This window comes from Procambarus clarkii, chromosome 70, assembly GCF_040958095.1.
Source record: "Procambarus clarkii isolate CNS0578487 chromosome 70, FALCON_Pclarkii_2.0, whole genome shotgun sequence".
Taxonomy (NCBI): domain Eukaryota; kingdom Metazoa; phylum Arthropoda; class Malacostraca; order Decapoda; family Cambaridae; genus Procambarus; species Procambarus clarkii.
Genome location: NC_091219.1, coordinates 30,290,196 through 30,315,647, shown reverse-complemented (window position 1 = coordinate 30,315,647; position 25,452 = coordinate 30,290,196). Strand labels below are relative to the sequence as shown.

The 25,452-nt window shown below is 44.0% G+C and overlaps 1 protein-coding gene across 5 annotated transcripts in view; it reads right to left on the bottom strand.

The window, feature by feature from the left end:
* LOC123775321 (trichohyalin) overlaps positions 1 to 25,452 on the bottom strand; it is a 126,627-nt gene that overhangs the window by 36,458 nt on the left and 64,717 nt on the right. For all 5 annotated transcript variants that reach the window (XM_045770383.2, XM_045770380.2, XM_069311866.1 and 2 more), the window contains 6 exons: positions 23,267 to 23,805; positions 19,552 to 19,657; positions 10,986 to 11,201; positions 7,889 to 8,108; positions 4,185 to 7,632; positions 3,941 to 4,050 (listed from right to left, as the gene is read on the bottom strand). In XM_045770383.2, the coding sequence (XP_045626339.1) occupies positions 3,941 to 4,050; positions 4,185 to 7,632; positions 7,889 to 8,108; positions 10,986 to 11,201; positions 19,552 to 19,657; positions 23,267 to 23,805 (4,639 nt within the window). The remainder of the gene's footprint in view (positions 1 to 3,940; positions 4,051 to 4,184; positions 7,633 to 7,888; positions 8,109 to 10,985; positions 11,202 to 19,551; positions 19,658 to 23,266; positions 23,806 to 25,452) is intronic.

Here is a 25,452-nt window from a genome sequence, read left to right as displayed (position 1 = left end):
CCAAACCCCTAGGGCAGTACTTACAAGGCACTCAAGGAAGGTGACCCTAAGCACATGCAGCCCGAGTACCTGTGAATATTACTCCCAGCTCGCACACCACCTGAGAGAAGTACTGAACCCAGGCACAGCACAATAAGAATCTGGAGCTGGAGCCACGACGACAGCTGCCAAGGAACTGATGGTGGGGTTGCCGGTGCATGGGAGCTGCGCAGACATGCGGCACAGCTCATGTGACGTCATGCTTGTTTGCTCATTTTCAATTGGGGAGTTCTGTCCACTCGTTTGTCTATTTCAGTTGTTCTTAACCAGAATAGAGGTTAGTTTTGTGGTGCTTGCCTTTCTGGGTGCCTGTCCCGGTCAATGGCAGATATAGAATGCTCCAAAATCACATGTGCATTCTATAGGCCAATGCTCCCCGTGCCTCTCTCAGGGGCCAGGTTCTGGCTCGTGGTCCCTGGTAGTCCTAGAACTCCACCCACATCAACTGATGCCAAAGTCAGGGATATCCATATCAGCTTGGATAGCTCCCGGGAGCTGTAGGGGCTCCCCCCAGAAAATCAACATACTGAAAATCCTGCCTTATAAACATACATTTCTTCCTGTACACAGGTAATATTAAACTAAATATACACATCGATACAAATAAATGCTTTTATAACTAAGTACCAATACACATGGTAGGCATAAGTAATAATAATGATAATAATGGGTTACTATTCAACATTCAGACATAAGGAAAAGTTTACTTTCATGGTCCAAAATTCTTACACATTTCCAAAATATAAATTTGTCCTTTGTGACACATTCAGACTATATGTTCAGGAACAGTCCTTTTCTTACTATTTCTATACAATAATCAACAGGAAATCAAGAACACACTGTAATGAGTAAGGGTAAAATCTTAACATACCACATAAATAGAACTTACTTTCATTTTCATTAGGACCTGTTCCATATTCCCAATAATATTTGTATCAACGCCCGAGTATTTTTTCTTTTCTTTTTTTTCCTCAGTGAAATGTGTGTTTTGACTCGCGTACATGTATTGTTTCATGGTTGACTTCTCTCATATATTATACCTTTTCTTGCCACTTTTGCCTGTGCCTGCATATTTCTCACTTTGATTTTAATTTGTTTCAGAGTTTAAACACATTCAATATCAACTCATGGTCATGTTGAGCATCTTTTGGTCAGCATATCAGCCACCTTGTTGAGCACTATTCCAACATGAGATGGAATCCAGATTTATTTTATATTGAACAAATCCACAAGGGGGGTGACGAGGATTCGAACCTGCGTCTGAGAGCATCCCAGACGCTGCCTTAATCGACTGAGCTACGACATGGTCAAAAGGAGTTGAAACCGAAGTTCTACTGAATTTACTGTTGAACTTACTACGATCATGTCGTAGCTCAGTCGATTAAGGCAGTGTCCTGCCATCTTCTACCATGAATCTGTTATGTGATACAACCAAATTATTGTCTCTTGGTAACTGAGATACCATGTTCCCATACAAACAACATATCATGCTGAGGCTTTATCATCTTGGACAATTACTACTTCTATTTCTGTAGTTATAGGAAGTTCTACTAAACTGCCCAGAAGGTTTGCAGCACTCAACTACCGTACTATAAATCATATTCCCTGAGGTTATTAGCCAATCCACTTAAGTAACATGACTGACTGACTGACTGACTTTCCTAGAAGTTTGCACATCACTTGAGCAAGCCTGAATGTTTTGGAAGAGCTTATCGTCGCCTCTCTTCCTCACAAAATGAATAGATACCATAGTATTAATGTCAAGCATCATACATACTGTAAATTTAAATCCATTTTCATTACCTCAATCATTGTATTTCTTCTGACACCCGAGAATAATCCTTACAGGTTTGTTCTGTATCATTTACAGTTTTTATCTGCCTTGACTTGTCTGAGACAAATAGACACTGTACAGTCCATGATGGATCTAGTAGTGTTACGTGTAACATCCATGGTGGTGGTTGCTCACATTCTCATGATTGCTATGGCCTATGGCCTTTCAGTCAAGTGCTTTTGAGGCAGGATTCTGCTCCTTCTATGGGCTTGCAGATTGGCAGTTCAGGTTTCTGTTCCTTCTGATCAAGAAAGATGTTTTGTGGCACCAATGTCTGGGGCTCTGCTACTGCCTTTCACTTCAGATTCTACTCCTTGGCAGAAATTTTCAGTCTTCTCAGAGGGTTGCCATTCATTGGGAATATATGAACCATCCATTTTGCAGTTCGCCCCTTTGAAGTTGTGGTGAGATGGCAGAGTGTCTTCTGAGGCCTGGACTAGCCATGCTTGGCCATATCGGATGGTTCCCATTACCTCGGTGGGTGTGGTTCTCAACCCCCCCTCCCCCTTCTGGTGTTGTAGGTCTAGGCTCGGCCATCTACTCTGCTGCTTCACATGGTCATTGTGGTACAGTTGGTAACAAAGGGTGGTTAAGGTAGTGTCCTCCCTGAAGTTGGTGCCTCAGGAATTCAAGTCCCCACATCGGACACATCAAAGTCTCGGCCCATCATCAACTTTTCAGGGCAGAACAAGTTTATTGTTTGCTGACATTCCACATGATAACTGTCAGGTTCGTCTAATATTGGATAAGGACCTCTGCTTGGTATCCATGGACGTCAAAGATACAAACTGGCATGTCCTGATTCGTTCGTGGTTAAGGAACAGGCTAGGGTTTCTGGTATGGCCCCTTGGTTAGTACTTTTGGATTCTTCCCACAGATCAAAGCCTGGCACCCAGAATGTTTACTAGGCTTGCGCAAGTCATGACATCTCGTATTAATCTTCTAGGAATTTGTGTCTTGGCCTACCTCGACGACTGGCTGATTTGGGCTTACAACTGGTTTGCAAGCAAAGGATCTGGTTCTTTCACAGTTTGCAAAGTAAGGGTTCCTCATCAACTTGACTGGAAGTCCCAGTTGATGCCATCACAGATTCAGATGTGGCTTGGCTTGGTATGGGATTTCCAGTAGGCATCCCTTGAGCTGCCTCTGCCAGCTTCTGCTGGGGTTGGATTTTCTCCTCCCTTTCATGGTGGGGCACCTTCATATTTCTCGTCAACAAAAACTTAAGCCAGATCACACTTGTAAAGATCATTAAAACATTTAATTATATACTGAAAAAGGCAGGAGTGAAAAACAACAAAGCCAGGACTTGGGATCATGTTGTGTATGAGAGCAAATTCAGGGAGACTCATCAATACAGAGTAGAGGCAGGAGAGATTATTTTGGATATATACCAATCTTAAGGGATGATTGGTGTCCCTTAAATGGTCTAATCTTCTTAAAGAGCAAGATTTTGCTTAGTTTTTTACTTCCCTGTATGCTCTCCTTGAATCCTTGCTATTTCTATGTGTATCCATTTCACCTTGGTATTTTTCTTTTTTCCTTACTATACTTAGACTGCCAAGAGGCCTTCTATATTTGTAGTATTTTTATGATAGGTTGGTTTTCATGCATTACTTCTTACCTTCTCTCCTTTACCTCACCTTCCCCCTTGCCTTCTATTGATACACACTCCCTTTCATCCTTCAAATAGATGGACCAAAATACTGTCATTTTCCTTTCTATTCATATGCGAGAGTTCAGAATGCCAGGGGAAAACATTACCTGGATTGGGTTCTGGGAGTTGTTCTACTTCCCAAGCCAACCCAGCCCGAGGCCAGGCTTGACGTGCGAGAGCCTTGTGTAACGCATATAAACAGATAAATAAACATATGAATATTAGTTTTTAACTTACCCTAAAGTCTGATAGTAACACTCCTCTGGACATAAACATTCATTAACATTAATGAGGAACTTCAAGCTGGCTTTTGAATACAGGTTCACAAATTCACAAGAATACAAACTTTTAAATAACATAAAAAATAGCGAGTTTCATCAACTATGAATTATTAAAACTTAATTATTTACCTTCAGAAAACTGATCAATCTTGATTGTCTCCCCTAAACTTTCCAATTCCACTTCAGAAGAATCTCGGCCAGATTTGCTGGATTCGTCCAACTTTGCCGTCTCATTATCCCTGTTAATATATGTTATGTATTTAATACCAACAAAATATGTTTGGATATGGAAAAACTAAATTTGTTTCACAATGAACACAATTTACAGTTCTAAGCATAAGATTGCTTCACATTTTAAACTATTAATCCTTACCCTCTCGGTGAATCTGATATATTTGAGATAATGCTCTCTGGTGTAGTTGGAGGAGTATTGTCCATGACAGTTGTTTGAGCTGATGATTGACCACTCCCACTTCCTGCTAGAGGAGGACCATTACCAGATGTAGAAGGTCCAGCTGAAGCACCAACTGACCCATTAATGCCGCTGCAATTTCTAGTATTTCCTGATGCAGCTGCTGCAGCTACTACAGCTAAGCCTGGGTTATGTATTGTATTACTAACACTTGGCACAGGCCTTGATATCTGTTGGTATTGCTGGTCTTGATGCTGAATTTGCTCTTGGTGGTGCTGGTACTGCTGCTGCACCTGTTCCTGATGTTGACGCTGCACTGGTTGTTGGCTATGCTGTGAATATGAATATTGTGGAGGATGTTGAGGTGGTTGCTGCTGGATTTGTGGTTGCTGAACTTGGTGACTTTGTTGAGCTGGGTGCGGGTGGTGGTGTTGTTGAACATGGTGGTGATGCTGATGAACTTTCAAAGGTGTTTGTTGCTGCTGTTGAACCTGGTGTTGAACCTTAATCTGCTGCTGCACCTGTGAAACTTGTGGATGAACTTGAGGATTATGTTGTTGCTGCAGTTGAGGACCTTGCTGTGGCTGCTGCTGCAATATCTGTGAATTCTGCTGCTGTTGCACCTGTCCATGTTTTTGTTGTTGCCCCAGAAGATTTTGCTGCGGTTGAACTTGAGTGTGTTGCTGTTGATGCCCTTGCAAATGTTGCTGCAGTTGTCCTGGCATATGCTGCTTTTGTCCTGGATTTTGTGTTTGAGAGTGCTGCTGTATCTGTGGGTGGTGCTGTACCTGTTGAGTATGCTGTTGTGTGGTCTGTTGCTGAACATGCTGCTGTTTTTGTAATTGGGTGTGTTGTACTTGTGACTGCTGAGTTTTTTGTTGAAGTTGAACATGCTGCTGTGTTTGTTGGAGCTTTTGATGACAGGGCTGGTGTACCTGAGGTATCAACAGTTGATGTTTTTGTTGTATAGGCATTTGTTGTGACTGTTTTAAAGTCTGCTGTAGCTGCTGTTGTTGGGGAGGTAATTGCTGTTGTGAAAGAAGCTGTGGAGATTGCATTGCTGGAGTTTGATGAGAAGCAGATGTTACTGTTTGACCAACAGGAACTGGCCCTCTTTTTCCAAAACTACTGCCTGTAGGAACACTGGCAAAAGGCATTTCATTCTTTAAATCTGGAGGTTGCTGAGGCTCTGAATCAGTAACAGCAGCATCGTGCGTCATAGGGCTACCTGGTGGAATAGTTTCTTTGCATAGTAAATCACCTAAACCCGTTTCTACTTCTTCTTCTACTTGTTTTGGTGCAGCAGAAGCCCTAACCTTTTTTCTAAGTTGTCTTGCATCATCATCCTCCTCCTCCTCCTGCTCTTCTTCCTCTTTTATATTGCTTAATTCTTCTCTGTTTAATTTACCTTTTATAACTTCAATAACTGGCTCTGGCTCTTCCTCTTCCTCATCTTCATCCTCCTCCTCTTCCTCTTCCTCCTCTTCTTCCTCTTCTCCTTCCTCCTCCTCCTCCTCCTCTCCTTCATCTTCCTCCTCTCCATCCTCATCCTCCGCCCCCTCCTCCTCCTCTTCATCTATTACCTCATTGTTACCATTATCATCATCTAAATCTTCATCTTTTTTACTTCCATTTTTCCTCTCCACATCTGATACCAGTTTCTGCCCTCTACTGATATGCACAACTTTTTCTCCTTCACCACATAATCTTCCTTGCCTAATCTTTTCCATATCAGGTCTTGACTGTCTACTATCAGAGTCAGATTCCTCAGAAGTATCTGGGACAAATTCACGACTCAAGACTTTCTTCACTCTGCCTGATGTCCTTCTCCTCTTGTCTGGACTGAGTTTATTACCGATGCCAGCGTTACAATCCTCTTGATCCTCCTGATCTTTCCGTGCTCTTTTTACAACAGCTTCTATGCTCTCTTCTACTGAACTCTCTCTCTTTATTCTATCAACATCAGATTCACTTTGACTTACAGACCCTGACTCACAATTTGGTGTTGTTTCTCTGGATGGAGACTGCATGCATGATGGAGAAACTTTTGGCTGTAGGTCCTTTACTTTTTCATTAGTTTCTGAACGATTCAAAAGGTGAGGAAATATATGCTGTTGTCTCTGTGAGAAGGGAATAACTTTAGCTTCTAATTTTTCATCTATCTTGGTGGACATAACTGACTTCTCAATTTTAATATCAAATGCTTGCTTAAAAATAGGCTTAGCCAAGGCTTTAGATTCGATAACAGGTATGACGGTCTGAGCAAGAACATGTGAAGAAGGACCAACACACTTTGAAAGTGATGTGACTGGTCGTTCAATATTAGTCAATGGTTTGGTTTTCAAGGGAATCATATGTAATTTAACAGGCTCCTTTAAAGGAGATGGTGACTTACAAGTATCTGGCTGTGATGATTTTGGTGAGGGACACTTTGGAAATTCTGGCTTAGTAACTTTTGCTTCTGTTACTTGTGCAACTGTCTGTTCAGTCTTCACTGGCGTATCCCTTTTCAAAGCAACTTTTCGAGGTGGTGATATAATTCTGGCTACATCTGTGGAATCTTTTTTTTCAGGAGTTAGATTTCCATCTGACTGTATAGGCAGACTCTCCCTACAATCTGGAATAGAACGCTTAACTGGTGATTCCCTGGTTTCCCTTGGTATAATCACTCTCTTTTGAGGACTCGGTGAAGTATCACTATCAGACTCTGTCTTATCACCCTCTCCTTCTTTCATATCTTTTCTAGGTCTACCCTTTTTCTTAAGCTTACCATCAGCTTCAGTTTCTTCAGCACCCACAACACCAACACTCACTTTTATTCTAACATCTTTTCTTGCACGCATCTCTCCAAAATCAAATGGTTCTGGCTCTTTAAATTCATAAATATCATCTTCTAGAGATTCTAACTTTGGAGATAAAAGCTTTGATGGATCTTGTACAACTGGCTTTATTGGAGACTCTGTAATCTTCTTAGGAAGATTTTCTATGGACTGCTTTATAGGAGATTCTGAAGTTTTCTTTTCAGGAACAGAGTATGTGGAAGGCATCACTGGTGATATTAATCTTGGGGTTGCTTCTCTTAAAATACGGTCTTCCTCTTTCTTAATGGGTTTATCAAGTCCCTTCATTTCTGACATAATGGCATTCAAATCAATATCCTTTCCACAGGGCTCCTGCTCTTCCTCCTCTTCCTTTATTTCAACTACTTGTGTTTTAATCTGAGGTTCCGTAGAATGTTTTTCCATGCTAGAATTATTTGTTGTGGCGGGTTCTGAGGTAGGAGTGGAAGACGCCGATGATGATGTTGACACAGCAGTACTACGTCGCTCCGAACTAGTACGGGTGCGAGATTTTTCTGAACCAGTATCTGCATCCGATTCATAATCTTCACTGTCACTTTCTGTTGCACCTGAGAAAAATAAACGCAAGCATTATTAGCTAAGAAATGGAGCAAAAAATATTTAGATTTAAAAATAGAGGAAGAATCAAATGATATTAAACCTCAATTTACAATATTACATATTTTGTTAAAAGGTATATAAATGTATTCTTAATTATCATTATTATAAATTATATTATTTCATGTAATCCAAACGCTATTTCTAAATGGATAAAGATATTAACATTTCATTAATCTATTTTCTATGATCAATTTAACTTCTTACCGGTAATAGGTTGTCTAGTACGTCTCTGATCTAAAGAAGAAGGACTATCTGGCTGTGAAAGTCCCCTATCTCGTGTAGCCCTTGTACTAGGGCCTGAGACACTGCTTGTACAGCTAGTGTCACTTTTTTCACTGCGTTCACTTTCACGTCTTTCACGCATACTGCCAGGTGGTCGTCCTCTTTTAACAATACTTGCTTTTGGAGAAGCCGTAGACTGAACCTAGTAAAACAAAGATTTTATTAACTATAAGAATAAAAAAAAGCACCAATGTCATGAATGCATCTTTCTAGTGGGACCTTTTGGTGGCTCCCTGAGCTACCCGCCTGGCTACCCCCAAGTCTCACTCACCAGGCCCTTTGAGTTACATGTACGTTTAAGGATCCAGGACAATAATCTGGCCATCTTAACAGAGGCAATGTAGTCTAGGAGTAGTCTGGGAATACTAGATCAACCCAGGCTATAAGGAAAAACAACCAGAAAGAACCAACTGCAAAGAAAACATAACCCAGAGACAAACTATAAAAACACTCATTGTCAAGACCCAATTGATGGATAGTTCCACTTGCCCACGACTAGATGGCAGCCCCAGAAACTCGGGCACCCTGTGGGTTACCCAATCAGAAATGTGCCACCAGAAAGTGACCCTTAAGACCCCTCAACAATAGATATCTGGGAGGACTTCCCTCACTGGGTAGCTTCAGGGTCTCGCCCAGAAAATAGAATTTCATTACAGTCAACGCTGGTTTTCTGTAGAGCCACCCGTCGGTTCCCCAGAGCTACCTAACCAAAGATATAGTCAAAGAGGGACTTACCCGGGAGGTGGCTGCCACTTGCTCCTCTCCTCAAAGTTGAGACAACTGGCTGCAATCTGCGACCCGAAGTTACACATGCCCGAGTAGGGTCAGGAATATTAACAAGGTACCTGTGGCCAGAATCCTGGTCGACCACCCAAAAACCCCGCACCTGAATGTCAGCCCAGGACATGTTACCAAAAACAGCAGTCAAAGCCGCAAACTTGAGAACGCCGTGGGCATTGGGGATAGACTGCAGGCTGGGTGGACCGAATAACTCTGTAGACGACCAGGCGACCAGGAAGACCCGTGCCCTGGAACAGGGAAGAAGGGAAACCAGGTCGCCCCAAAGTGCATCCACAGTTACAGAGGCTGTGGTATGCAAGTAATGGCAAAAATCCGCAACCGGACACAACAGATGATGCACCACGGCCGAACCAACCACGCATTAACAACCCAAGGACCCCTCCGGAAGGCAGCAGTGTCATCCTTCGCCAGAAAAGGAGGAGATGGCTGCAATCTAACAAACCTACCACCATGACCAAAAAGAGCAGAAACAGCTGCGCCGAAGGAGAGCATGAAGCTCCCAGAACCGACTCCCAGAGGCCAATGCCAACAAGAAGAGATCCGTCGAATAAATTGTTCTAAGAATTTAATTTCCTTATGATCACTATTCCCTAACATGCTCCCTATCTCTCTGTCATTTACTGGTGTCTCCTTGTTGGCAAGAACCAAGTGTAATACAGAACATTGTTTTCCCAACTTAGTTTCTGAATTTATTGTTTAAGACGGCAGTCATTTACCATTTATTAAAATTGTTCTGCTTCTGTATTTTGTTTTATTGATCCAGTCCATTTTACTAAAATTATTGTCACCTACTATTCAAACATTTTAAGACCTAGATGCCTTTGATTCCTTTGCCCATATAAGCCTTCCTTCCTATTGTGTCAAGATTTAGCATTTTTTTATGTAACTTCTGTTAGATATTTAAATGTTGCAAGTTGTACATCGGTGAATACAATGAGTGCTTAAAAGTTTTGGATCTCTTGGAGGTCCTGTACTACTGGACAGTAACTGAGGATGCAGCAGGCGTTTCCCCTTTGGATTGCCATACTGAAGCACTGAAACCGGAAATTGGCAGCCCTTAGATCTCTGATGTTAACGAGCCTGGAACCGAGTTCTTAGAGAAAGCTCAAGGCACTCATATTATATATTACTTCTATTATATATTAGGTACATTTAATTCTCATATTTATTCTCATTTAAATCAATCTCAACAGTGTGGGGATCAGTTTCATTACCTTTTTGACACTACATTTAAAATGTTCTCCAATATATATTGCAAACCCCCCCCCCCAGGAAACAGCCCATAACAGCTGCCTAACTCCCAGGTACCTATTTACTGCTAGGTAACAGGGGCATCAGGGTGAAAGAAACTCTGCCCATTTGTTTTCCACCATCCCAGGAGACCGAACCCGGACCCTAGGTTTTCGAGTACCAAGTGCTGTCCACTCAGCCACAGACCCCCACTTTACAGGTGTGGAGCAAGACAAGTGACTGTGTGACTCACCATAGATGAAAAGTGCCTTGTATAGTGTCTGTTGTGAGCCTATTGTTGAATCACTTGTGATATAAAAAGATTATTGATATGTACAGTATATGTATTTGTGTACAGGGATGTATATACTGTACATATACATGCGTAGGCGACATTAACAATTATGTAACTAGCTTCAAAAGATTGTCACTTGCTTAGCTAAACGAACTATGAGGTTCAGTTCCTCAACTCATTATGTGCCTCTGTAACCTTTTCCACCACTGCCCACGGGATGGGTATGAGGTGCATAATAAAGAAAGAAATTGAATTATGATATACTAAAGTTATATACCACGATATACCAAATGTACTATACTTATGATATATCAGAGACCATGTTTAGCCATTCACATGATATTAAAAGTTAATAAAAACTGACATCTATATAAACAAAAATTTTGTTTAGAAGAACAAAACCCAATTTTTTTTATATCATATCAAAGACCCCAACAAGAGAATACTTAGTTATCAGAAAAACATCAAGAGGCTACAGTCAAATTTCTACAGGAAGTTCCAAATTTTTACTGAACATTGCTGTTTCTAACTTTAATATAAAGTGGTATTCTCAAAGTATTGTTTATAAATTAATGTGGCAATATATTACTGTATACTAAAATAAACACAGCAAAATCATAGGTATTTCTCTTGATAGGAATACTTATTTACCACATTTAAAACAAGGTACAAAATAATCAGGAATATGGTTACTTGTTCTTTATCTTCCTTCTTGGAGTCTTTCTCTTTCTCCTTCTTTTCTTTCAGTTCTTTAGTAGCAGCAGCCCTGCCTTTCCTTGCTCTATTCTGTGACCAAGTGATGTTTTCTGCAATACGAGGTCTTCTAATCCATTCATCATATCTCGTATTCCAGCCAAGATAATGTACATAGTACATTGGTGCATTGCCTTCTTCTTCTACCTCTAACACCTGAAATTAAAACAAAAATGCTTTACAGTTCAAGCCAGTAAACATTAACGTTAAGTGAGGCTCAAATATTATTTCTAAAATTAAAGGCAATGATCATACAGCTTCATCTACGAAGAATTTAGTTTGCCACATCAGATTTTTTAATCTTAATTCAGTATTAGTCAGAGATTCAATGTGTATTATGTCAAAGCAATTTTTACCTGACTTATTTTACATACTGATACCTGATATAGCAAGTTGGTATACCACCAACTCCATAAGAATAACTAAGCCAATATTTCTTGATAATATTTAACCCTTAGGCCACTAAGAGCCTTTCGGCCTTCTACACCCACAGACTTGTGTGGGTGTAGAAGGCTCTGATGTGTACTCACCTAATTGTGCTTGCAGGGGTTGAGCTCTGGCTCTTTGGTCCCGCCTTTCAACCGTCAATCAACAGGTGTACAGGTTCCTGAGCCTATTAGGCTCTATCATATCTACACTTGTATGGAGTGTAGATATGACTGTGTATGGAGTCAGCCTTCACCACATCACTTCCTAATGCATTCCATTTGTCAACCACTCTGACACTAAAAAAGTTCTTTCTAATATCTCTGTAGCTCATTTGGGCACTCAGTTTCCACCTGTGTATATGTGTGTATATAATAGACCGTGGCAACAGTCAATCAAAGGAGTTCTAGGTCTACCGGGGACCAGAGCCAGAACCTGGCCCCCTCAAGAGAGGCACAAGGAGCAATGGCTTAAAGACACCCCCGTGTAATTGGAAGCAGTCTTTGTCTGCCATCTACCAGGTCAGGCACCCAGAAAGGTAGGAATTCCAAAACAAACTACTGCTGATTAAATAATTGCAAACCGAAAGCTGAACTAGCAACAGAACTCTCTAATCAAAACCAAGGAAACCAGTATGACGTCACCACAAACACCGCGCATCCGTCTGCACAACCACCCCCTCCCGGGGAGGGGGACGGAGGGGTCCGAAACCTCTGCGCCGGCAACTTTCCCCAGTTCAGAGGCCGAGTATCAAAAATGCGAAAAAAAAAAGCCGACTGGAGGGAGGGAGGGATGCCGGGAAGCCTCCGGGTCTCACCCAGAAAGTGGCATTCCATTACATTCAACGCTGGTTTTCTCTGTAGAGCCCCTTCGGCTCTCCGGAGCTACCTAACCAAAGAAAAAGAAAAAAGGGACTTACCCTTACGGTCGTCACCCGCTCCTCAACTCGAAGTCGAGACAAATGGCTGCAATCTGCAACCCAAGGCTACACACGCCCAAGAAGGGCCAGGAACATTAATAAGATACCGTGCGACCAGGACCCTGTTCGACCTCCAAAAGTCCCGTGCCCGAATGTCAGCCCAAGACATGTTCCCAAAAACAGAAGCCAAAGCGGTGAACTTACGAACGTCATGGACACGGGGATAGACTGCAGGCTGGCTGGACCGAATAATCCTGCGGACAACCTGGTAGACCCGCACCCTGGAACAGGGAAGAAGGGAAACCGAGTCAGCCCAAAGTGCGTCCCCTGCTATGGAGGCCGTGGTGCACAGATAACGGCAAAGAGGCGCAACCTGACAAAACATGATGCATCCCCGGCTGAACCAACCAAGCATCACCAACCCCACCCCTAGAGGCCAAAGCCAACAAGAAAAGAGCCTTAGAAAAACAATCCTGAACCAAAGGGGCCACCACAAACAAAGGAGAGAGAAAAGAAAGCACCCGGTCCAATGACCAGGATGGCTCAGGCGGCGCAAGAGCAGGCTGGAGGTGAAAAAACAAGCGTTGAATGTAATGAAACTCCATTTTCTGGGTGAACCCCGGAGGCCCCCTGGAGCTTATCGGGCTAATGTATGTTATATTAGACCGTGACATTAGCTAAGAAGTTCAGACCTACCAGGGACCGTCACAAGAACCTGGCCCCTTCAGAGAGGTTTCAGGTAGCAATGGCCCTGGAAAACCCCCTTGTGGTTGGGGTTTTCCTTAAATAACATCGACTGGGGTTAGGCACCCAGAAACGTAGGTATAACAACACAAACCCCACATGGTAAAAAACTAAAACAAAAACCGAACAGAGAGGTAGAAACTCCCTACAATCACAAGGAAACAAGCAAACATCACACATTACTGCCACGCCGATCGTCCGCACAGCCCTACCCGCCCCGAGAAGGGAAGGGGGGAGCCCCAGACCTCACCGCGCCGGCTACCTAGCATCAATTTGAAAGCTAAGCTTCAACCAACGCGAAAAAAATGCCGACCGGTGGGAGGGAGGGTTGCCTGGGAGCCTCTGGGGCTCACCCAGAAAATGACGTTTCATTACATTCAATCTTGTTTTCTATGGGAAGCCCCTGTAACACCGTAAGGTACTTGGTTTAGTTTTATTTAATCATACATAGAGAAATATGAGTCACAGACAAGGATTTGAGAGGTGCCAGGTTGGCGGCCTAAGTCTCACACCTCTAAGCGTTAATTACCTCAAGTTGACCTGAGGTGAAGTCATGTGAATTCCACCTTGCTTCTGCTAATCTGATAATTGGCCTTCAAACATGCCGACATTTAAGGAGTGGCTTGGTAGAGTGCCTCGGGCTATCTACTTGTGGGCGGAGTTAGCTACTAGGTTTCCCAATATATACTGAAGGAGAGAGCATAGGAGAGAGAACAAGAATAGGGGCCAGCAGAGCAGAGGAGAAGACGGCCTAGCCAGGGAGGCTGTCAGCCGGCAGGGCGGGACAGTCTCTGTCAACTACAGACCCCCCCTCCCCCTCTATCCAGCTAGGCAGACACTTGGTGAGTTGAACATTAAGGTGACTTGGTCGTGTTTACAAGTGTTATGTGAGGATCAGGGGCAGTCACGTTGTAGGGTTCTCGAATTCTTGGATGATGACTCACTTTGCACTTTGTGTCTTGAACATTAAGTTTAATGGCAAGTTTAATGGCTTAAATTATGATACTTATCATGAAAAATATAATTGTTGAATTTATTATTTAAATTGTCTTTAACTTTGTTCCCTAGAGTTTTGAGTTGAGGTGAGAAAGCCTCTGCAGTTACTGGGTTCATGATTTAATGAGTACATGATACAGATGGAACATACTAATAATGACCTCTTGATAACATCTTTGAGAATATGGTGATACAGACAAGTTCCATTCCTTGTCTTGTATGTAATGATCTAGAATGGATTGTGGCAGCATTTCTTCTTCTACTATCTACTCCTCTACTTCTACCTATCTACTCCTCTACTTCTACCTATCTACTCCTCTCCCTCCACCCCTCTCCGAACTCTCCCTTTCATCTAATGACCCTCCGTGCTCCTCCCACCTCTCTACCTCTCTCACCTCAAACCCTTACTAATTACCTCATTATTCATCTCTTCCCTTTGTTTCTCTTATACGTTTGTGGCAGTGAAATATATTCTAGAGTTCTCTCTAGAGTTTTGGGTAGCTGATCAAGTTACGGCGCCTTGTAGTCGTAGCACCTAGGTAGTCAAATACCTAGGTAACAAGGTGTTGAACGAGAGAGGTTGCCTTGGGAACTCTGGAGGTGCTCTAGAATAGTTAGCTAACTGAGGACGGGATAACGGACTAGAGAGAGCTGTTTCCCCCGGCCTCATTAGCTAACTGGGGGGGTGGAATAATGGACAAGATAAGAGCTATTTCTCCCACCCCCCGTTACACTCCTACAGCTCCCTGGAGCTTCATACCCAAAGAGAACGAAAAGAAAGGGCTGACCCGGGAGGCAGCCGCCACAAACTCCGCAACGCGAAGACGAGACAACACGCTGCAACCTGCGACCCAAGGACACAAGAACACACTGGAGCAGACACCCGCATAAAGAACGGGTGGCAAGGAACCTGTGTGACCCTCAAATCCTTGCACCCGAAATGAGCCCTAGACGTCGCCAACACAGCAGCGAAAGCTGCAAACGTTTGAACAGCACGGGCGCAAGGATAGACCGCAGGCTGGAAGACTTTAAAACTCTGTGGACAACTTGGGAGACCCCGAACCCTGAAACAGGGAACGAGGGGAACCGGATAAACCCAAAGCGCATCCCCAGACATGGTACGCAGGTAATGGCAAAAAAGCTCAACCGGACAACACAGGACGCACCCCCGGCCGAACCAATCAAGCATTAATAACCCAAGGACACCTCTGGAAAGCAGTCGTCTCGACCGTCGCCAGAAGGACGGAGGAAGGCTGCTAATGTACAAACCTACCACCAGTACCAAAGAGCAGAAACCTGAACCGAAGGGGCTACCACAAACTGAGGAAAAGATAAGAAGACACCCTGATCAAGGATCAGGATGGCTCAGGCGACGCATAAGCAGGCCGGAGGTGAAACAAAACACGAGAAAGCGGATGGAACGGGGCAGATGTGACATCCACCCCGAACACAAGCCGGGGCGGCTCCGCCAGCGCCGCACAAAACGAGGCGACAGTAAGAAACATCAAATAACTGTAGTCCTGAAAACGCAAGAAAGTTCAAGACAACCCGATGTGGCGACCTACGAAGAGCATGAAAAAGGTGCATAGAAACACCAAGAACGCCATACTGTCGCCGAGACGAAGCATGCAGGTGGGACACCATCAACAAAGCCACCTGATCACCACAGAGATGGTGATACCCGCGTCAAAATACCAGACACGAAGAGCCGAGGAGAAGGCCGAACCAGTCACGTACGGGACCGGTCCGACCTGCCAAAAGAGGCAGAGCCGCGAGAAAATGCCCCGGGTTCGGACACCTATCAAGCAGAGTCTAAAAATAAAGCGGGGCCAGCCACCAAGGGACCATGAGAACTACTCTCTTGGGAATGGGCTCCAACCTAGCCAGAACTCGAAGCAACAGCTGGACCGGGAGAAGAGGAACAGGTACCCCCACCTCGACCAGTCCTGCCAAAAGGCATCCACCCTGAACGCCTCGCAGGCGGGTAAGGGCGCCACATAGAATGGGCGATGCCTAGACCACGCCGTCTCAAAGACGCCCAGGGGCAGGAGCCCATACATCCGGCAAAGCCAATGAAACGAGTCGGCGACGACTGGCAAATCCATGAACAGAGGAATGAACTCCTATAATGAGGGCATAGATTCCAGGGTGCAGACTGAAGAAGTCCAGAAGAACCGCAAATTTGCTAGGACCGTGTCTGCATAGAGCAGACAGGAACCCCAGAAGGATGAGGCAGATCTACCACGTCCAACACATCCACTAAGATGAGATGACAAAGCGCAGGGGAAGAAGCCCACCACGCCAGCCCTGAACACCCCAAAGGGAACGACGCCATCCGCCGCCGCCACCAGAGGCTGGAGGACAACCAAAAGAGCCCACTAACTGTGGGACCATGGGAGAGTCAACAGAGCAAGCTTCTCCCCCAGCGCCCCATCAACAGCGAAGGGAACAGAGCCCCTTCCGAAAGAAAAAGTATATATACATATATACACATATACATATACATACACAAGGTGTATTACACACACGTGTGTATGCACATACACATGTGCACACACAGTGTACACATGTACATGCACATGTGTACACATACACGTGAAAAGAAAATTACAAGCCGCCGACCAGTGGGCAGAGAGCACCACGCCGGCCAGGCGAAGAAGGCTTAAAACTGCATCAAAAGGCCCACCTCGACAACAAAACCCAAAGTCCCAGCACGACCACAACACATGTGAAGACCCAAAAAGATCAGTCTGCAAGCCAGGAAGACCCCGGAACCCCAGAAGGCAGAACCAGGTCACACACGAGGAAACAAAGCCCCCTGAACCCACAAAGGGGGCCCAAGAGGAAGAAACCTCCGGAACGAAACCAAAGAATCCAAAGGAACCCGGAATCGAACCAAGGGGAGCTCAAACCACCACATTTGCCGGCGGAGATATACCACAGAAAGACAAAGCACAGCCCCCAGATAGAACCCCCCAGGGAAACGGTCAAAACAGACCGAAAACCGAGGGACAAAGTGTGGGAGCAAGCATAAACAGACAGGGACACTGAGCCCAAACAAAAAACAGACAAAACAGAAAACCCGGTGTAAAATCAACACTCAAAAGTTTCCAGAGGAACAGAAGACGGGCAGAAAACACCAGAAAAGCAAAGAAACGACAACAGGAGAATAAAACCCCTGAAAAAGGTGAAAAAACTCACCCAAGACACTCGCTCGCACACCCAAGCGCATGTAAACAAACCGCAACGCCGCCCTGGTGGCCATGCCGGGAAACTAGCAGAAGAAAATGGCCACCAGAACAAAGGGCTGTGATCGACCCAAATGATACAAAAACACGCCAGCAAAAGTGGGAAGCAAGCAGACTGGATGGGCGAAAAACTCCGTCCAGAAGTAGAAAACCCAGGCAGGGGGCAAACAGCCCCAAAACTGCTAGCAGGCATCCCCCCAGCCCGGGGAACCCGCAACAGAGGCCCCGGGGCAGAGCCGTCCTCCAAGCCCTCTGCCCTTTAAGAAAAGGAAGAGTCCATGGGAAAGGCAGCAAGAAAGAGCCGCTGGTAAGACCCAGAAGCCTTGGCAGGAGGAACAGGCTCGAAAACCTCCATCCCCAACCTGAACGGGGCAACCCCCGAAAACCACCCGAGTCTCTGCCCCAACTAAACCCCGCCCCAATCCCGAAACCCGCAGACGGTCCGGAGCCAGGAACAGGGAGGGAAAGGGGCGAACAGCACCTAACCAAAACGGGGCGGCCCCGGGGCATCCGAGTGGGAAACCAACCTAGCGTGTTGCAGCAACCTAACCTAGCTTGCAACATGGATGCCGCCTGTACTCTGAACAGAAATAACATCAGGAGAGTATTGGAGAAAAACCAGAGAAAATCTCTTGCAAGACTCCGGGTCAAGGTGTCAGTGACCCAACAGGCAACATGACGGAGGTAAAAGTGGCCACTGTCACCTGGAGACAAAGGGCACAACAACCAACGATCCCATACAAGACGGGTTGGACCTCGGAAGACACATTCAATGGTCCACCGAGCCCCGACAGGGATTTCCAGGGCCCGTAGAAGTAACAACTACGGGAAGCCCAGGCAAGGTGTTGCTAATCGGTTAAACACCCAAAAATAACAAGGGGGTAGAGGACAACACTGAAAACCCCTGCGACGTGTACAATCACGGGGGCCTAGCAGAGGGCCACCAAACACTACCAGTGGAACTATAGCCACACTAGGCAGACCCCCACCAGGCAATTGAAAATAAAAAAAGAAAAACCCCGCAGAAGTACACCGTCTCCAGAGGCAACAGGAACTGGTCGTCGCTTAGGTGGCAGGTCGCACAACTTCCTTGACGCCCTAACCAGCACAATATCAGTCCCTACCCAGGGCCAAATAAGGGCCCCAAGCCCCAGTTGGCCCCAAGGGCGAGGCAAATGCCGAGCAGCAAGAACCTCTACGGGAATGGTTCCCGAACGCACCAGGGAAGATAACCCTGTAACGCAGGGGCAGTACTCAGATGGCGCTAACGGAAGGAAGCCCCTAAGCGCATGCAGGCCCGGCACTGATGAGGTACTCCTGGCCACCGCACAACACAACACACGGCAGTGAACGCCACACAAGGCAAACACCGCCTAGGAAACTGAGGCCAGAGAAGCGTCTATCCCAGTTGACATTAGTTTACGAACTGAAGCTTGGCAGCCGGCGCGGTAGGTCCGGGGCTCCCCCCTCCTCCTCTCGGGGCGGGGAGGGCTGCGTGAACAATCGGCGCGGCAGTAAAATGTGATGTTTGCTTGGAATCCTTGGATTTCTTTTGCTTGGATTGTAGGGAGTTTCTACCTCTCTGTTCAGTTTTTTGTTTTAGTTTTTTACCATGTGGGGTTTGTTTTGTTATGCCTACCTTTCTGGGTGCTAACCCCGGTCGATGGCAGATAAGAAAAAACCCCAACCACAAGGGTGTTTTCCAGAGCCATTGCTTCCTGAAACCTCTCTGAAGGGGCCAGGTTATGGCACTGGTCCCTGGTAGGTTTGAACTCCTTAGCTAATGTCCCGATCTAATATAACATACATTAGCCCGATGAGCTCCAGGGAGCCGTAGGGGCTCCCCCACAGAAAAGATATGTTTCGTTAGATTCAATGCTCGGTTTTCATCTCATTAGAATTAAATTAAGGACAACATTTCACAATGAGAGCTTTGCCCTTTACAAATACAATCTCAGCCCAATACAGTGTCAAAATATGGAAACATTTGACCTAAATTACTTAAGATTAAAATGACACCCCCACCTTCAAGTAACTTACCTCCTCTTCCAGCCAGCCAAACATCACATACATATATACATACATAAACTAATCCTAGGCAATACTGTTACAACTACTAGAAATGTAAACTGCATTTGTTTATTAAATTACTTATAATAAAGCAGGCATTTACCTTTGCTTCATATGTGACCTTTGATTCTTTAGCACTAGGTCCGTAAAGCACTCGTAGCTTATCTCCAACACTCACAGGAACGTGTGCAGGTATAAGTGCCTTCCCCCTGTTGTTTGAAAAAACTAATTAATAAGTATGTATAAAGCAAAAATTATTACTAATAACTACAATAAAAAAATTATAACAAATATTGAAGGACATTAAAAATATTATTTGCTCTACGAAGTTCCCGTCCCACCTCAAGGAGGGTTGAGCTTTGGCTCTTTGGTCCAACTTCTCAACTATCAATCAACTCGTGTACAGATTCCTGAGCCTATTGGGCTCTATCATATCTACATTTGAAACTATGTATGCAGTCTGCCGCCTCCACATCACTGCCTAATGCATTTAATTTGTTTACTACCCTGACTGAAAAAATTCTTTCTATTGTCTCTGTGGTTCATTTGGGTACTTGTTTCCAACTGTGTCCCCTTGTGTTGTTCCCCCATGCTAAATAGTATGTCTTTGTGCACCCTGTCAATTCTTTGACTGTCTGGGGTGGGACTTGTAGGGACATAGGACATAGTCTGGGACATAGGACATAGTCTGGGACATAGGACTTGTAGGCCTATGAAGCATGAACAGTGGACTTTTCAACCAGCAGATTTGTAAACCACATCCTGAAGACATGCATGTATCAACATATTAAGCAAAACATGAAAATGAGGGAAGTGACATACTTTTAATGATAAATTTGTTATCCACCAGGAAAGAAGAAGAGATATTGGACAATCAGTACCTTCTTCCCTTGGAAGAGAGAAACCATGTCCTTTTGGAAATAATATATGCAATGCGTTATAATCTACAAAAGAACAAGGAAAATGAAGCAGTAGAAAAACTTGATTTCATAGTGGAAACTATGGAGAACTTGCCAAGTTCTTTAATGAATATGATCGATAAGACGTTTGTTAGGCAAGAAGTAAATGAGTCGTATGCCAAGTTTTGTCCGATATATGAATGAACAACAAAACTTGAACCAAAACCGAGATGCAGAACTAGAAAGCAGGTTTGGTTCAACAGAAATGGTGCGAAAGTCAAAGAAAAGAAAAAAGAAACCAGCGTTAAATGTAATGAAATGCCAATGTCTGGGTGAGCCCCAGAGGTTACCTTAAGCTGCGAGAATGTTAGACCCATTCTGTACGCGAGTTACACAGAGAACCAAACCTCGAGAATCGGGATGCCAAGCTACTCAAGACTCCAGCTCCAAAGGGAGGAAGGACCAAAGTAACACCCCATGATTTAGCATTAATCACTGAAGAGCAGTAGGAATGGATCCAGAGGAAGACAAAGCCTCAGAAGGGCTTGCCACATCACCTCAAATTTGCACAGCGTACTGTGCGCCCAATATAGAGGACCCAATGAAAAGCACCAGTCACAAAACTCCACCCCTGGGTCACCGTGACTATGAGCAAATCAAGTGGGGGTGGGGTGGGGGGGGGGGGGGAAGGCACCTTGAAACACCTGAAGAGAACACAAGTGGAGCAAAAACAATCAAAAGACAAACAGAGCCTGAACCACAGTTTCAGTGGTGGTGAAACTGGCAGAGCTGGACAAACCAGAACAACATCCTGAGCCAAACTCTGCCTAAGGCAAAAATAATGTAGGGAAAGTTCAGGCTCCTGCCCAGCCACTCTACAAACTGCCGAGTAATATGAGAAAAACTTCTTTTTTAGGAAGCATAACCATACAGATAACCAATCTTAGGAAGATGCCATAACCTGCTTTTCTGGGGCATATTCCAAGATGTCTACCAAAACAGGACCAAAGACCTAAATACTAGAAAACTTGCACAGCAATTGTAGGCAAAAATTCCAGCCTATGCTACTTTGGAAAAGAAATCCAATTACAAGACTACTAGGCAAGAAGAACGGAGTACCTCTGCATTCAGAAAAACATACAGAAGAGCCAGGAAAACTAAAACATAACATAAGTGGGCAGACAGAGAATCTCTGGCTTAGGGATCAACTATCAAACCGAATCTAACAAAACAGAATCTCCCCACTGACACTTCAAGTCCTGCACTCCTTACGTGACCCACTGGCATGGAGCAATCTAGGTGAGATAGCTTCAGGGAGCCACTAGGGAGTTCTCCCAAAAAAACACCTTCAAATAATGATTACACTAGGAGTTTCAGCAGACAATGACAATAAGTGCACACCTAGCAACAGTGATACACCCTACTGGACTGGAAAGAGAAAAAAGCTGGCTTTGAAATAAATTAAGACACCACCACCACCACTTCTGCAGTCAGGTGTAAAATAAGCACCCCACACATGACTAATTCCACTTAAACCTACTTTCAAACTGAAAAAACCCAGGTGCTGGTTAAACAGTGGTGTTAGCTACAAAATGCTCTGCACTGTCATATGGAACAAAGGCTGTTCCTGAGAAAAGTGAATGTCTACAATCACTTCACCCAAAAAGTTCAGCGATAAATGCATTCTACAAAGATTGGAAAATGTACATATACCTTACTTTCAATTGCAACAGTCAAGTGTTTGAGCTGGAGTAATTTCTAACAAACCCCCAAACACCATCTGAATCAGTGACAACAGGGTTCACGGCAAAAGGAACATCACAACAAAACCTGTTAACATAGCTCTTTCCATCTATGATGCATGCCATTAATATTAAACAGTTTGAGCTAAGGTTCAACATGGCTCCACCAGTAAAGGTGGAGCAAATATGCACATGCACAGGATTGAAAATCCACAGCAAACCTATATTTGAGTGGAAAATGAAGAATTAGAATAAACATTACAATTTATGAAGCCCCATCAACAAAAGTCTGAAACTAAACTTGTCACCAAGTACACCCTTGCCATGAGAGCACACTTCCACATCCTACCGACCCTGGAGAGGAGCTTGACTGCTTCTAAAAAGATAAAGTGTTAACAGACAAGCTGCATTAAAGAACCATACAAGACAAATTCATAGCTGGAGTAGGCTAAATCATGAAACCAACACTGTGAAAAACACTTACAAAGAGCATTATCAAATATAAAACCAACTTTTAGACCACAAACAAGCATAAAAGCAAGGCACAAACTAATATTCAGTCTCAAATGCTATGAGGTGCAGCACCAGGATTGATCACACACATCCGGATTGACTAGCACTGCCACCTGGTGATGAGAGGGAAGAGGGTGGGGGTAGGGGGGGGGTGGGGGGGGTGGGGAAAGAGATAGTATTTCAGGTACAGTATTTTGATTTGTATTCATTTCTGCCACACTTCTCCAAACAAGTTTAACTACATTTTGCCCATTGTGGCAGTTTTCTGCTCAATATATGGAATTTCATGACTTCCCTCTGCTTATGGGAGGAGCAGGATTCATGTTCCTGCTCCGAGTAGGTCATGAGATAGTCACATATACCTGGTGTGAGCCACTAAAAGAAGTCATCCCTAGTCTTGAGAATATACTTAACAATGACACTTATTAGTGAGCAAAGAAAAAATATTTAGCAAGACTGGAGGGCTGCAAATATTTTTAGTGATTTTAAACATGTGGGTTGCAACATTAACATTAGGAGAACCACCAGCTAAAAAGAAACATCAGCTGCTCTAGTTTGCAACAATTTTCAAAGATCAATAATTTGTTATAACTTTAGGTAATGAATATATTATCCTATCCCAAATAAAAATGCCTTATCAACTTGAAACAAAAATCATACTAACAATGGCGGCTCCACTTCCCCTTCCACCTTCTTTTTACGGCCTCGTTTCTTAGCACCAGGTGAATCTTCAGCTGGCAATGGGACTGATGTATGTCCTGGACCAACTTTACCTATTTTGCTCTTTTTTGCCTTCTTATCACTGGAATTTACAGATGGAGTGGTACTGGAACTTTGAACAGTGGAAGAAGTAGGCGTGCTCGACACTGTAGAATCATCATCATCCTCCTCCTCCTCCTCCTCTTCCTCCTCATTCTCAGGTGTTGGAGTTGGAGTTGGAGTAGGAATAGGAGTAGTGCAGACATTAACAGCAACAATAGCTGTTGTTGTTGAAACAACAGGTGGAGTAGCAGTAGCAGAAGCTGCAGCAGTAACAGCAGCAAAAGTATCAGCAGAGGTAGCAGCAACAGGTACAGTAGTGGTAGTGGCAATATTGACAGCACGCTCTACTTTAGTTTTTCTTGTTGGAGTACCATTTTTTTTTACAGATTCTTCTTTGTCACGGCCTTCTTCACGTTGTTTTGATGATGAACGAGTTTGAGCCTAGGATAAGTTAACAAACACAAAATTATGTAAAGAATTCACTATCCATAAGTATCTAAAGAAATTTTGATCAATTTTGAAGTATATAGTAATTTCTACATGGAAATTGTTCTATTAGGTTACAATTCTGCATAATCAAATAAATTACAGGAGTGAAATATAGAACAATGGACACAAACCCAGTGATGATAAGGTGTCACAAGCATAAATGAACATTTGAAAATCATTAATTCATGACTCCAAATATTAAAATTACTGTATATAAATAAGGAATATTCAGATCATACTCAATAGAGATAAATATTTCCAGGCTGGAATATTCTCAAAACAAAGTTACATCAGGAGTGCAGGGATTACTGTAATGAGTACAGGGAATATAATGAGTAGAGTTCAGGATGGGTTGTAGACGGAGGTTCTTATTCCTTAAACTCAATCCATTATGTCAACAATGACTAGGAAAGTGTTCTTTTTTCCAGGCAAGACTGAAATGGGGACAAATAGTCAATTTTAAAGTAATTCTGGAGTCAGAGGCTCCTCGGTCATGTTTTTAATGACCATGACTGAGAAGACTTCTTTTTGGGCTCACTCCAAAGGCAGAGGTTATCTACCTTACCTTGAGGTTACCTTGAGGTGTTTTCGGGGCTTAGGATCCCCGCGGCCTGGTTGCTGGACTGGTCTACCAGGTTGTTGGACGCAGCTGCTCGCAGTCTGACGCATGAGTCACAGCCTAGTTGATCAGGTATCCTTTGGAGGTGTTTCTCAAGTTCTCTCAAACACAGTGAGGGGGGGGGGGGGGTCAGCCAGTTATGCTCCTTATGTGTAGTGGAAGTGTGTTGGAACAGTCTCAGGCCTCTGATGTTGAAAGAGTTCTCTCTTAGAGTACCTATTGCACCTCTGCTTTTCAATGGGGGTATTCTGCACATCCTGCCATGCCTCCTGGTCTCATGTGGTGTTATTTCTGTGTGCAGGTTTGGGACCAGCCCCACTACTATTTTACATGTGTAAATTATTATGTACAGGCATACCTCAGAATAAGAGTTTAATCCGTTCCTGGAGACGCCTCGCCTTCCGAAAACTCGCATTCCGAAGTTAATTTCCCCATAAGAAATAAAGGGAAATGAATTAATCCGTTCCTGACTACCCCAAAAACCCCACATCAAACTAAATTTTTATACCTAATTCATCTAAATAAACCTACAAAACTGTGTTCCAGTTATTACTTACCTTGCTGTCGAGTGCTGTAGGCGTATGGAAGATGGTGAGGAGGGGGGAGGAGGAGAGGAGTTACTGTTTGGAAGGGGAGTCCCCTTTCATAATCACATCACATAACCCCATGCCTTGTAACACTATGGATACCACTTCTCTTTCTAAATTTTTCAAACCAGCCCCTGCTTGCCTTAAACTCTTTCTTATCTGCATCACTCGTTGCAGGGGTATTCTTTAGAAGGTCTTCGTGCAACACCCTGGCTTTCTCACAAATAATGGCCTCCGAAACACTATCACCCCTCAACTCCTTGTCGTGTATCCAAATTAATAACAACTTTTCCACTTCTCCAAGTATTTGTGGTCTTTGTGCCGTTAATGTTCTTACTCCTTTTGCCACTTTAGCACCCATAATCTTATTTTTCTTCTTAAGTATAGTGCATA